This window comes from Tupaia chinensis, unplaced genomic scaffold, assembly GCF_000334495.1.
Source record: "Tupaia chinensis unplaced genomic scaffold, TupChi_1.0 Scaffold000074_1, whole genome shotgun sequence".
NCBI classification, from domain to species: Eukaryota; Metazoa; Chordata; class Mammalia; order Scandentia; family Tupaiidae; genus Tupaia; species Tupaia belangeri.
This window is the reverse complement of record NW_006159534.1, coordinates 7,083,258-7,097,931: the sequence shown is the minus strand read 5'-3', so window position 1 is coordinate 7,097,931 and position 14,674 is coordinate 7,083,258. Positions and strand designations below refer to the sequence as shown.

General features: G+C 39.7%; 1 protein-coding gene across 9 annotated transcripts in view; it reads left to right on the top strand.

The window, feature by feature from the left end:
* Positions 1 to 14,674, top strand: part of PRRC2C (proline rich coiled-coil 2C) — a gene marked incomplete at its 3' end in the record, with an annotated part of 105,932 nt that overhangs the window by 71,391 nt on the left and 19,867 nt on the right. For 5 of the 9 annotated variants that reach the window (XM_014584068.2, XM_027768039.1, XM_027768046.1 and 2 more), the window contains 7 exon segments: positions 234 to 388; positions 1,387 to 2,197; positions 2,876 to 2,961; positions 6,427 to 6,612; positions 6,739 to 6,990; positions 8,407 to 8,499; positions 13,235 to 13,336. In XM_014584068.2, coding sequence (XP_014439554.1) covers positions 234 to 388; positions 1,387 to 2,197; positions 2,876 to 2,961; positions 6,427 to 6,612; positions 6,739 to 6,990; positions 8,407 to 8,499; positions 13,235 to 13,336 — 1,685 coding nt within the window. 9 annotated transcript variants of the gene reach the window in all.

The following is a 14,674-nucleotide window of genomic DNA, read 5'->3' as shown; positions in this document are numbered from 1 at the left end:
CACAAAATATGGCCGAATTGTCTTCACAAGCATTTGTTGACCAATTTTCCGTGTTCCAAAGAACTTTCGCAATTGACATTTCCCCAAGTATTACTGAATTAAGATATAACATGTCTATTTATTAGCTTGTCAAGAAAGTCATGATCCATTTTTGCATAGAAAAACAGACATATGTGTTGACTTTCCAGGTGATAAAAGGAAACATAATTTTAAATGTTTTTCCACACCGACAGGTGTTGTTATAATTGATGATCATCCTGAAGTAACAGTAGTTGAAGATCCACAGTCAAATTTGAATGATGATGGTTTTACTGAAGTAGTCTCCAAAAAACAACAAAAACGTTTACAGGATGAGGAACGTCGAAAGAAAGAAGAACAAGTCGTACAGGTTTAAAGCTTGTTTCAGTTTCTTGCTAGTTATTTATTAATAGATTGTTTTCCAAAGTATCTTAGTGTGGTCTGAGTTTCTGTTTACCTGTAAAGTCAAGGATGTATTTATTATTCAGATGTTTATGGAGACTTGAAACTCAGAACTTTCTACTGGTTTAACCAAAATTAAGGTAAATTTCAAATCGAATGCAATCACTATTGTTCACCATTGCTTCAGAGCAGACTGTCTTTATTTTGGCTCACCAGCAATGTGTTTTATGTGTTAGTACTGTTGTTGTTGTTTTAAGAGATTTTTTTGCTATAGGGCACATGCACTTACTAGAAAGACAGAAAGTGAGAAATCATCTCCGAAGGGGGATGGCCATGCTGCAGTCCCTTTTCCTCCATCCTCCTCTTAGAATTTATGGTACCTGCACACCATGTGCCTGGTGTGAGTTTCAAGCCTTAAGGTCCAGGACTCGAACTGAGGTTGGACATATGGGAGTCCAGCGCCTTACCCACACCACCTCCTTAAGTTTTTAAATTTCAGAAACTTGGAAAGGAAATTGTGGACCTGTATATCAAAATATATATTTGCCCTTTTTTTTTTTTCTCCTTAAATTTGCTAGAGGTTGTTTGCATTCACCAGATAAATATCAGATGTGGGAGTAAGAAAGCAACTCTCCGTGGAGTTCAGCCACACCACAGCCCCTTTTCCTTCATTTTTTTCTTTGCAGAATTTTGGGCATCACACACACATCTGTTTGATAAGTTTTTCCAGCCTCTTTATCCACTATGTCACCCCTGACCTTTGTATTTTTTTAATCTATATTATCTTTACTTGTCATGATTTATAGTCTGATGAGCCACATTGACATTTTTGCTCTGTTAGTACATATCTGTTTTGAACTGTTGAAGAGCTAAATTAGCAATAGGTTGTTTTGTTAGAAATTATATATGCAAAGTTATGTTTTCAGCTACATTATTGACAAAAATTATTCCTATCATTGTTTTAAGGTCTGGAACAAAAAGAATGCAAATGAAAAAGGAAGAAGTCAGACTTCTAAGCTCCCTCCAAGATTTGCCAAAAAACAGGCTACAGTGACCCAGCAAACACCGTCTCTAGCCTCAGCTCCAACTACAGCCTCAGCTCCAGTTCCAGCTTCCACCTCACCTCTAACTCCAGCCTCCACCTCAGCTCCTGTTTTAGCATCTCCTATAGCTCCAATTTCTGCTTCAGCCTCAGGTCCAGTTCTTACTTCAGCCTCAGCTCCAGTTTCAACCTCAACAGCACCAGTTCCAACCTCCACTTCAGCTATAGTGACAGCCTCTTCAGCTCCAGCTTCAACCCCAGCTCCAACTCCCATCCTTGCTGCAGCTTCCACCCCAGCCTCTGTCCCCATGCTTGCCACACCCTCAATTCCCATTCTTGCTTCAGCCTTAGCACCAGCTTCATCTCCGACTCCAGCCTCAACTCCCACACCATCTATCTCAACCCCAGCTGCCCCAGCCTCAGCCCAAACTGCCTCAGTCCCACTTACTCCAGCCACAGTCCCTACCCCAGCCCCTGTCCCGGTGCCTACTGTTCCATCCCAGGCTCAGGCACTGACCCACAAACCAGTCCAGAACCCACTGCAGACTGCAGCCCAGTCTTCAAAGCAGCCACCACCTTCAATTAGGCTGCCTTCAGCTCAGGCACCAAATGGCACAGATTATGTAGCTGCAGGAAAATCTATCCAGACCCCACAGTCTCATGGCACTCTTACAGCCGAGTTATGGGATAACAAGGTGGCCCCACCAGCTGTGCTGAATGACATCTCTAAGAAATGTAAGTGTGCGGCAGAGAAGCAAGGGGCAGGGAATGGCATAGGAATACTGAGATTTGATTTCAGTTTTATTTATGTACTCGGCAAGTTTTTTCTAGTCATTTCGTTTTTCTTAGTAGGAAGCAGTAAGAAACCATACATAACTAACTTTTTAAAATCTTTGTTTCTAAAATAAGCATTTAAAATTTTTCTTTACTTATTTATTTACTTGCTTAAATATTTTGTGATAGGGTGCATATAGTCACCAGAGAGACAGAAAGCGAGAAATCGTGCGCATGCACACACACACACACACACACTTTGATGGGTGGCCATGCCTCTATCCCTTCTCCTTTCTCCCCTTGGGATTTTGGGCACACATGGACACGTGTCAGGCATGAGTTTAAAGCTGCCAGGGCCAGGACTCGAAGCACAGTTGACTATGTGAGTCTGGCAGCATAACCATTACACCATCTTGTGGTCCCTAAGATAAGCATGTTTAACAGCCATATTTTATGAATGCAGTTTTTTAAGTTGATTTTACTATACAGCACTTGGGGGGTATGTTTATTTTCTTATGTAAAAATCCCTCAAAGTCATTGTTTTATTGTCTGACTATCATTAAGAGAAAGGTTAAATGGGTTAGAGATAATTAGCTTCTAAATTTTAATGGTCCCATTTCCTATGGCGTTTTCTTTTAGTAGGTCCCATTAGTCCACCACAGCCACCTTCAGTAAGTGCATGGAATAAGCCCTTAACATCGTTTGGATCCGCTGCTGCAGCAGAGGTAGGAAATAAATCTGATAATGTCAATACTGGGTTAGCATGACAAGTGGTTCTTACACCCCAGGATGTCTCAGAGCCCCCCCGAAGGCCATGAAATAAAGGCAGCTCCATGCCCAGAGGATCTGAGTTAGCAGATCTGACTGAGGCACGAGTATACTTCTAATAGGTTTCCAGCTAAGGCTGCCAAATTGAATTTACCTACAGTTATAGCAGTGGCTTCTCACCTGTAGACATACTTCAGTTCAACTGTTTTATTCCAGTCTCAAGCAAAGACAAATATAAATGTATTACTATGTTTCTAGTTAGAATAATTAGCATTAATACATAGATTACAGGAGGTCATTGTTCTAGCATTATTTCTCAGACATATGCAATACAGGTTCATGATTCTTCATTCTCCATTGAACAGACATTTTATTAAGCACTTGTGTTATACCCAACATAACCTGTGGTCCTGTGGTTATAGACACCCGCTCCCACATGGGGCTTCCATCTAATCTGAATCCACATTAAGTACATATAATGTGTTAAGTAGTGATTGGTGCTGAAGAGAAAAGCAAAGCTAGATGGGCACAGAGGAATTTCCTAAGGAATGTGGACACAATTTAATGTAGATTGGCCAGGAAAGGCTACTTAGGTGACGGTTGAGTTAAAGACTTGAAGGAGATAAGAGATCATCCTATCCAGATGTGTGAAGAAAAGTGAATTCTGGGTTCAGATATAGCAGATATGAAAGATAAAGGACAAGTGGGTTTGAAGAAGTTCAGGAAGGCCCATGTGATGAGCAACATAGAAATGGAGATGATAAAGTTAGAGATGTAGTAGTGGATGGGTCCTGAGGGTCCTTTGCATAGGCAGGAGGATTTTAAGCAAAAGAGTGACAGGATCAGACTTTAAAGATTGCACTGGTTGGCCTGTTAAGAGTAGTCAGGGGCGGGTCAAGAATAAAAGTTAAAATACTTTATTTTTAATTTGTCAGAGATTGTGCTTTGCAGAGCAGGAAAGGGGGAAAGTGGGACATGGTCATGCCGCTGGGTCCACATTTGAATGATGCGATTGGCCATGTGGGACCCTGCTTTCTTAACCATTGGGCCACAAGGCCAGGCCTTCCAATTAGAATACTGTTAAATAGTCAAATGATAATAACTTACACTAGGGAAATAGCATTAAGGGTCTTGAGATACGGTTAGTTTCTGAGTATTTGAAGATCAAACTGACAAGATTTACTGATGACTAAATGTGGATGTGCAAGAACAGAGTAATAGAATTTCGCTCCGAGGCTTTTGGCTTGAGCAATAGGAAGGATAGCATTCCATCAGTTGAGATTGGGAAGTATTTAAATGGATCAGGATTAGGAGAGAAGATAAAGGAGTTTGGTGTGGTGCTTGTTAGATTTAAGATAATTTATTGAACATCTAAGTGAAAATGTCAAGTGGCTTGTTGAATGGAGTTGTAGTTCAGAAGAGAGAATCTAGTTTGGAGATGGATTCTAAAGATAGTACCATATAGGTGATGTTTAAAAGTGCTGGAGATAGATAAGATCACCAAGCAGAATGAATTATGAAAGTAATTGGAAAAGAAAACTAAAAATTTAGTCTTGGGACTTTTATTAATACTTCAGGGAAATGCAGGAGATGGATTAGCCAAGGGATTAGACAGGTGTCCTAAAAGCCAAGAAAAGATGAAATTTAAAGAAGGGGTAGATGAAGTCATGTGTCAAGTGCTGCGGGTAGGTTAAATAGTTTAGGCTCTCCATTGAGGGTTGACGCTTACTCTGTGGAGGTGCTGCTGGCTCTGAAGAGTAAGCACTGGTGCTAGATTAGGCATAAAACCTGGATAGAGTAGATTTAGGGGGAAATGGGAGCAAACATGACTACAGAGAAATTCAGAATAATTTTGCTGTGAAGGTGCAGTGAAATGGACAGAGCAATAGCTGAAGATATAGTTGGGTTTTCTTTTCTTTGAGGAACTCTTCCTAACACCACCCCTTTCCAGTTTTCTGACTTGTAGGTGTAGAGTAGACTTCATCATCTGTTTCTTTTTCTTTCTTTTTTTAATGTTTTTGTTTGATTACTTAATTATTTTCTAAAGCTTTTGCCAGAGGGTGCATCCTCCAGAGAAAGACAGAGGGAGAAGGAGAGAATAGCCCCTGTGGGGAATGCTCGTGCTACAATCCCTTCTCCATTTCTCCATTAAGTGATTGTTGTAACAAAGCTATATGTTATGTTGTCTAGCCTTCTTGTCTGTCTGGCACCTTTATTCCAATACCTGCTATGCTTCAGTCTCTGTGATTTGCTGTTCCGGAAACACTGAAATAATTTGCAATGATCCTGTCTTTAAGATTCAGTTTTAGTATGTCATCCTCGGGGCATTTTCCATCTACCAGGCTAAAGTGGCTGAATACCTTAACCCATTTTTGATTTTTGCATATCCCTCCTCTGAATGTTAAGTTCTTTATGTTCTTCACGCCCTGGAATGCAATTTCCCAAGTTAGAGTACTAGGTCTTACCATGAAGAAGATGCTTAATAAATTAGTTGTTTAATTGGTGGATAGATAGGGTGTGTGCACTCACCAGAAAGACAGACAGAAAGCGAGAAATCACTCCCCGGAGGGATGGCCACACCACAGTCCCTTCTCCTCCATTCTTCTCTCTTGGGATCTTGGACACACACACACACACCTGGCATGCGTTTAAAGCCACCGGGTCCAGGACTCGAACTATGGTCAACTATGTGGGAGTCCAGCAACATAGCCATTACGCTAACTGCTGGTCCCACAAAGTACTTTGTGTCTATGTATGTATGTGTGTGTGTATGTGTGTGTGTGTGTGTGTGTGTGTGTGTGTATATATATATATATATATATAATATACATATACATACACACTTTGTGTGTGTGTGTATACACACATATATTTCATTTCATTTTCCTAGCAGACTTCTGAGAAGTCAGTTACATTAGTATTACTCTGTTCTCTCTCCTATTCATGCATTCATTCGTATGTTTGTTGTGATGGTGTCCTTATGGCTTTTTTAAAAAATAATTACTCATTTAATTTTATTTGTTGTTGTTGTTATTATTATTATTAATTGACCAGAGAGAGGGAAAAAAAGGGAAAATGAGAAAGCAAGCTGCCAGGTCTGAGACTTGAACCATAGTAACTTAAGTCTCATCCAAATTTTCATATTATCATCGTTTTCTATTGGGTCATCAAAAAAGTCATGATTTTTTTGTTTGTTTTTCTATGTATTGTGACTTTGCTGAAATGCATCATGACTTCTTTGATAACCCAATAGTATACAGATCAAGAGTGGCCAAGGGAAAGTTCTCCTAAATATAATCATTGTCAATTATGCTCCGTTAGTATGTATATTGCTTTAAACCCTGTTCTATCAGCCAGTCAAATCTAAACCTCTGTTTGCTTTGATAGCAAGTTTTTAAATGTATGTTTGTTTTTTTAACCAGGGAACAAAGAATGGTCAAGAAAGTGGAGTTGAAATTGGAATTGACACAATTCAGTTTGGTGCTCCAGCTTCAAATGGGAACGAAAATGTTGTTCCTGTGATTTCAGAAAAATCTTCCGACAAAATAGCTGAACCTAAAGAACAACGGCAGAAGCAGCCACGGGCAGGACCTATCAAAGCCCAGAAGGTAGGTACAATTTTATGAAAGCCACTAATACTTATGGAGAATAAACAGTGGCTTTAAAATTAAATTTAGGTCTTAATGTCTGCCTTTGGTTGTGATGCAATTTTTTGTTATGAACATTGAATTTAGCTTCCAGATTTGAGTCCAGTAGAAAACAAAGAACATAAACCTGGTCCCATTGGAAAGGAACGTTCATTAAAAAATAGAAAAGCGAAAGATGCCCAACAGGTGGAGCCAGAAGGACAAGAGAAGCCAAGCCCTGCCACAGGCAGAAGCACAGATCCTGTCACAACAAAGGAAACCAAAGCAGTCACTGAAATGTCTACTGAAATAGGCACAATGATCTCAGTGTCATCTGCAGAATATGGGACTAATGCAAAGGTAAGCAGCACTCAGTGATTAACAGTTTAGTTGATGCAGAAGCCATGTCTAAGATGAATGGGAATAACAGCAATGGTGTGTGTGTGTGTCTGTGTGTGCGTGCACACACATATTTTTGTTTTTTTGGCTGAGACATATAATTCTACAGACTATATGGGTTGTAATTTCTAAAGAGAGGATTTTGTTTTATGGTATGCGTAACAATGGTAGATTCTTTGCAGTGAATTATATTTCCTTTTGTGGAAATTTTCTTTTCATTCTGGGCTATTTTGAGTACCTTAAAGTATAGGATTGTACTACTTTTCATTGGGTTTACACTTGGAATGGATGGCTTTGTATTTTATTTTACTAAAGGAGTTGGAGTCTTATCTTTGTCACTGGTCAAATTCTAAATCAGGAGATAAGGTGAACTTATAGTAACTCCTGTGTGCCAGCTACTCTCAGAGGAACAGATCAGTGATTGCTTGGTTGAGCTACCATGCTAGATGTTAACTTTCATGTAAAGCCACATCGAATTGAAGATGTATGCCTTTAAAAATGCTCCTTAAAGCAAGACAGTGCAGTGACTGTGGCAACTGATACTTTGTATCTGCCATCTCTGTTCACATGAGGACATAAACTCACTGAATAGAAAGATGTACTCTTTCATAATTAAATATTTTTCCTTTTTTAACTGTCATAATGACTGAATTTACATGTAAGTAAATACTCATGTGATTCAACTCCATCAGATTTAAAGAAGGGATGCATGACGGTAAAGAGAATTACCCTAAAACCAGATTAATGGTGACGGCTGAGATTTTGATATTTACAGTGTTTATTTTGAAGAGAAACAAATCAATTGTTAATAATAAGCTGTAGATTGAGAATGGGAAACATGTAAACAAATCTTTAACCCACAGAAGCAATATACAATATAGTTTGAAAACGTACAGGAGCTCAGTGATAGTTGAAGTGTTACCATTTGGATGGTAGGTCCTTGTTATGTTCTGCCACTGTTATTCGATAAAGTAAGATTTGTGTCAGTTAGTTGAGTTTCAAGGTCAGCCTTCTTCCTTCCCTCCAACTCTTTACAGCTGTTAGGTTTTCATTAGAAAGTGATTAATTCAGGGACCAGCAGTTAGCGTAATGGCTATGTCGCTGGACTCCCATGTAGTCAACCGCAGTTCGAGTCCTGGACCCGGTGGCTTAAACTCACACCAGGTGCATGTGCATATATGCCCAAGATCCCAAGAGGAGAATGGAGGAGAAGGGATTGTGGCGTGGCCATCCCCTCTGGGGGGTGATTTCTTGCTTTCTGTCTCTCTGTCTCTCTGTCTGGCTAGTGCACGCGCCCTATAGCAAAAACCTCTCCAAAAAAAAAAAAAGTGATTAATTCCGTTTAAAGTGTCTTTTTTTTCTATTGCTGCTCTACAGGAGTCTGTAACAGATTACACTACACCTTCTTCTTCTCTGCCTAACACTGTGGCCACTAACAATACAAAGATGGAGGATACTTTGGTTAATAATGTAAGTAATCAGTTAATTCGAGATGTGGCAAGTTTAGGTTGGAACCTGGCTATCATTATCCAGTATATCATCTTGTTTTATTTACTGTGGAAACCAGCATTTAACTCTTAACAGGGAGAGAGTTGGTAGTCAGTTTGCTTTTAGGAGCACTGTAGTATAATTAGAAAAAAGATTCAATGTTAGGTTTTTTGTTTTTCTTCTCAAAGTGATCTGCTTTTCATTTAAGAGTAGGGTTTGTGGGCCAGGAGGTGGTGTGGTGGTTAAGGCACAGGATCCCACATGGCCTAAGTACAGTTTGAATATGATCCAGGTGGCTTGAAAAACATGCTCAATACATGAGTGTGCGTGCCCAAAATCCTGAGAGGAGAATGGACAAGAAGGATTGTGAGGTGGCCATCCCTCGGGGTAATTTCACACACACCCCTGCACACACACACACACACACACACACGCACCCCCAGCATGCATGCACGCACACACCCTATTGCAAAGATTCGTGGTGCTTTGACTTTATTTCATAAGTACTTGTCCTGCTCTTAACTTTCACATTCCACAAATTTTGCATTTTATTTGATTGGTGATATTATTTTTTTGTTTTTAGGTTTTTGACATAGGGTGTGTATACTTGCTGAAGAAAGATAGTGAGGGAAGGTGAGAAATCACCCCCTTAGGGAGATGGCCACACGACAGTTCCTTCTCCATTCTCCTCCTGGGACTGTGGGTACATACACACATGGACCTGGTATGAAGTTCAAGACTCAAACTGTAGTTGGTCGTATGGGGGAGTCTATTATCTTTTTTTTTTTTTTTTGCAATAGGGCGCGTGCACTCGTCAGACAGACAGAGACAGACAGAAGGCGAGAAATCACCCCCTAGCGGGGATGGTCACGCCGCAGTCCCTTCTCCTCCATTCTCCTCTTGGGATCTTGGGCACGCACGCACACGTGCCCGGTGTGAGTTTTAAGCCACCGGGTCCAGGACGCGAACCATGGTTGACTACGTGGGGGTCCAGCGACATAGCCATTACGCTAACTGCTGGTTCCTGGGGAATCTATTATCTTAAACCACCGTGCCACCTTCTGACCTAGTGATACTATTTTTTAACTGTAGTCTTTTCGTGATCCAGTTAGACTTCAGTCTTCTAAAACAATTAGAATGAGAATTAAAACATAACGCTTACAAAGAGTCAAGTATTTCTTTTAGAATATTTTGTTACTATTCTTGACCTTAACATTCTTACTGTTAAGATTGAGCTACATAACTACTTTAAAAATTCTTAAATGCACTACTGTACTGTGATGAGAAATCTTATTAGACCCTAGTGTCCCAGAGCACCCATGTTATAATTCAAGATTGTGTTAAAAGTACAGTCCATCATTTTGCTTAGCTCTCTATCAGATGAGTAACTGTAAGCCCAGGAAACATTGAGTGCCTTGCCATGATCTCACAGAGCGATTTTACATGATCTCACTAGGTTGTCCATCCAGGCTGTACTCAGACTCATGATCTTCCTGCCCCAGCCTCTCAAGTAGCTGGGAATATATTGGCACATAACCAGTGCACCTGGCTCCTCAAGAAGTTACTTTTATGGTCCTTGTTCTGGAGGGCAGATGTGGTGGAATTTGGTTAGTTGCACTCTTTTTTTTGAGGGGGGGGATTATTTAATTTAATTTTATTTATTTATTCATTTATTTTCATTTGACCAGGGAAAAAGATAGGCACACACAGTGAAGGAAAGTGAGAAGGCAAGCCATCAGGTCCAGGACTTGAACTGTGGTCAGCCATGTGGGAGTGTCCAGTACCTTAACCACCATGCCACCTGTTGGCCCAGCTGCTCTTTTTTTTTTTTTTTTTTTTAAATAGCCCTGTTTAATAAGTAAAACTTATCACTAAAATGTTGATGATTCATTTCAAAATAATCCCTTGTAGATAAATATTTGAAGGTCTCTCACAAAGTCCTTTTAACTGTTGTGTAGAATGTGTGACTTTTGCCTTTTTTTTACATTTTTCTCCCCGTATAGTTTCACTTCTTCCCTCTAGCATTAAGTGTACGGGGTGTGGGGAGGTGCATTTTGAAAAGTTCACAGAAATGCATATTAAAAAGAATGCATGAATTTTCCAAGAAGTTCCCTTGTTTGGAATTTCAGAAAGTTGAACTGAATTGCACTTAATGCCTTTGTTGTTGTTGTCCAACCAAAGAACTCTTAATATAGGTGAGGAAAATGGGTAGAAAGGAGTCAGTCACATACTTCTCTTGGTTATGAGAGCTCTCTAGTAGCTGATGAGTGTAATTTGTCTTTCTCTCATGTTACGATCCTTCACTTCATGTGTGTGCCACACCTTCCCGCTCCAACCTGAGGTGATTTAAAATTTTTTTCACTTTCTGTACCTCTTATAGGAAATAATGGAAAACTTGAGAAGGAGAACCTTTCAGTTTTTGTTGATGTCACTATCTAGAGTATCAAAATATTGAATCAGTAGTCTAGTAAGGTCTATTTGTTCTTTATTTGTGGTGCCTTGGTTTATTATTAAAAATAATAGGAGTGACCAGCAGTTAGCATAATGGCTATGTCTCTGGACTCCCATGTAGTCGACCGTGGTTCGAGTCCCGGACCCAGCAGCTTAAACTCACACCAGGCGCGTGTGCGTGCGTGCCCAAGATCCTGAGAGGAGAATGGAGGAGAAGGAATTGCGGCGTGGCCATCCCCCCTGGGGGGTGATTTCTCGCTTTCTGTCTGGCGAGCGCCCACACCCTATAGCGAAAAACCTCTCCAAAAAATAAATAAATAAAAATAATAGGAAATTGGCATCAGCAGATGGTGTAGTGGTTACGTCACTGGACTCCCACATGGCTGACTGTGATTTGAGTCCCAGACCCAGTGGTTTGAAAATCAGTGCCAGGCACGTTTGCATGCATGCCCGAGATCTAAGGAGGAGAGTAGGACAGAAGAGATTGTAGCATAGCCATCTCCCCTGTGGGATGGTTTCTCACTTTCCCTCCTACTTTCTCCATCCCTCTCTCTCTCTCTGGCAAGTACATGTGTCCTATAGCATAAACCATTTTACATATGTGTATATATACATATATGTATAAAATTTTGAATGATTCTTTTTTAAGAAAGTATGTGATGCTTTTGCCAGGCTACTTCCTGAAAACATAATTTATGAAATATGAATAACAAGAAAAGGTCATTATTCTCAGAACCCTTAAAAGTAGCTGAAAATGTCCAGATGAGCATTTCTATGCTTTCTCTGTGATCTGTTCTTTTGTTTTCTTTTGTTTTGGAGGCAGGTTTTTGCTATAGGGCACTCGCCAGAGAGACAGAAAGTGAGAAATCACCCCCTGGGGGGATGGGCACACCGCAATCCCTTCTCCTCAGTTCTCTTCTCAGGATCGTGGACACCCATGCATACACGCCTGGTGTGAGTTTAAGCCACTGTGTGTGAGTTTAAGCCACCGGGCCTGATACTCGAACCACTGTCAACCTCATGGGAGTCCAGCTGCTGGTCCCTGTGATCTGTAATTAACACTAATTAATGTAGTGGTTTCTGTGCTGATAACTACTGAAAGGAAGAGACTCAGTTTCATAGGTACATGGACAGTATCCATGATTGCTAGCATGTGTCCGGGTGTATTGGGAAGCAGAAAGATTCATCTGGGTCAGGGAGGATTATAAATGACTCTCAGTTTGGAATGGTCGTGCAGCATTGCCTCCTTGTGCTGAGCCTGCTGGTTATTCTAAACTTAATGTCGTGGTAACAACAGATGTCCTTAGGCTCTCAAAAATGCCTCTCTCTCTTTTTCTCTCTACCTCTCTCCGTCATTTAAAAATAAACAAATGCATAAATTTTTTTTAAAAAGACAAATGTCCTACATGGGAAAATTTTTATAACATTTTGTCATGTTCTTCTTTCATTAGTATGTTCAGACGTTATATTTTATACGGTAGAACTTGAGTATTTTAAGAATTATACCTAAGGCTTATTTCTCTCACTGATACGTGATATGCTTTTTTATAATTTGAACTGGTATTTGTTGGCTAACATTACCCAATATTACAGTTGTTTTGTTTATTAAATGTCTTAAAGATATAAATGCAGGTGCTTTATTATTATTATTATTATTATTGTCACATAGCTACTTTTAATATTATTAAAGAATCTCTGTTAAGTAGTTCATGATTTTACAAATCGTTAGGTAGTTCATAGCACCACAGTGATTACCTTAAAACCCCCAAGCATCCCCATCACTTGCTTGAACAACTGAGTGAACCATCAAAAATAAATGTATAGCAGTAGTTTAATAAAATCCCATGATTCAGAAACTTAAAGTAAAAAAAGAGATAGTGGGTAATGAGTTTCTAGTATCTTCAAGCTTCTAACAGTAGTTGCCATAGTCATTTCATTAGTATAGAAAAGTAATTTGCTTAGTATAATGAGGTGGGGGTAATATTTCATACTTTCTTCCCAAGATCAGTTTTGTTCTTGAATCTAGTTATTAAACAGTTGACTGTATTGAAGGAAAGAGATTAATTTCTTATTTTTTCACTTTTCTAACTTTTCAGAAAAGCTTTATCTAAGATGTTACAAACAGACTGTAACTCTAATCAGATATTTCTGTTGGCTCTGATGAAAACTAAACACCGCCTTCAGAGTATTTGGTATTATTTCTAAATGGGACTTCTGCCACAGACTCAGTTAGTTAGATTGTGATGTATGTTGCCTGCCTTTTCAGGTGCCCTTGCCCAACACTCTTCCCCTCCCTAAGAGGGAGACTGTACCGCAGAGCTCCAGCCTAACTTCAGTTCCTCCCACTACTTTCAGCCTCACCTTCAAGGTATGTACGACACCCATCCCTGAGGGTCCTGAACTGCTGCATGCAAGGGGTCGTAACTCTTTTGGTGTGTTTGCCAGATTTTTTTTTTTTTTTTTTTTTTGTGGTGAGCATCACTATTAAGCTGAAAATAGAATGATGTCAAATTTTACCTTAAAATTTTACTACCTTCTTACACCACATCACAGTGACTTACTGTCCTCGCATTTAAAATGAGCCTTGTTTTTCTTGTGACTTCTATTTTAAAATGCAGACTTTCTAGATACGTTAGTTGGATAAGAAAAACCAGCTTGATATTCTGTTTTTTTTTTTTTTTTAATGGCATGCTACCTAAGTTCTAAGTGCTGATTATATAAGAGTGCCTGTTTTCTTCCTATTCTGTAAGTCATATGTGAATTGAATGGATGTGATGTAGTTATTAGAGTCTTTTATCAGAAGATAATTAATAAATACAGTATGCTTTAAAACCAACATCAGGAGATTATGATTTTGGGGGGGACAGTTTTTAAGAGGTCAAAAGAGATTTTTAGCACCTTTTACTGTCAATTTTTGACTTTTTTTTTTTTTTAATCTCCTAATGTATTTATAATTTGGACCTCTGTTAAATGAGTTAACCACAGGAATAGTCAGTGTTTCAAAAATACAAACATGGGGGAACCAGCAGTTGGCGTAATGGCTATGTTGCTGGACTCCCCACGTAGTCGACCTTGGTTCACGTCCCGGACCCAGTGGCTTAAAACTCACGCCGGGCGCGTGTGCGTGCATGCCCAAGATCCCGAGAGAATGGAGGAGAAGGGATTGCGGCGTGACCATCCCCCCTGGGGGGTGATTTCTCGCTTTCTGTCTCTATGTCTCTCTCTGTCTGTCTGGCGAGTACACGCGCCCTATAGCGAAAACCTCTTCAAAAAAAACAAACAAACAAACAAACAAACATGGGACCAACAGATGGTATAATGTTTACATCGCCGGACTCCTACTTAGTTGACGATGGTTTGAGTCCTGGGCCCGATGACTTAAAATGCGCCCTATAGCAAAAGTCTCTCTCTATCTCTAAAAAATGAAAAATAGAAAACAAAAATTAAAACATAATTATCTCATTGGTGCTCTTAATCCATAATCTGGCAGATATTTAACCTCTGTGATTGCATGGTTTCCTAATATTGCACTGGTCAACCATGAATCTCTTTGATGGCCGTGGAGGTGAGAGAGGATGACGTGTTTGACAGTGTTCATTTCTGGATTCTTTCTCCTTAAATTCCCATCCTCCTAATCACTTGTCTCCTCACACACACCCCCCATGTCTTCTTAAGAGGTTTAATAAATATGTTTGAGATTATATAA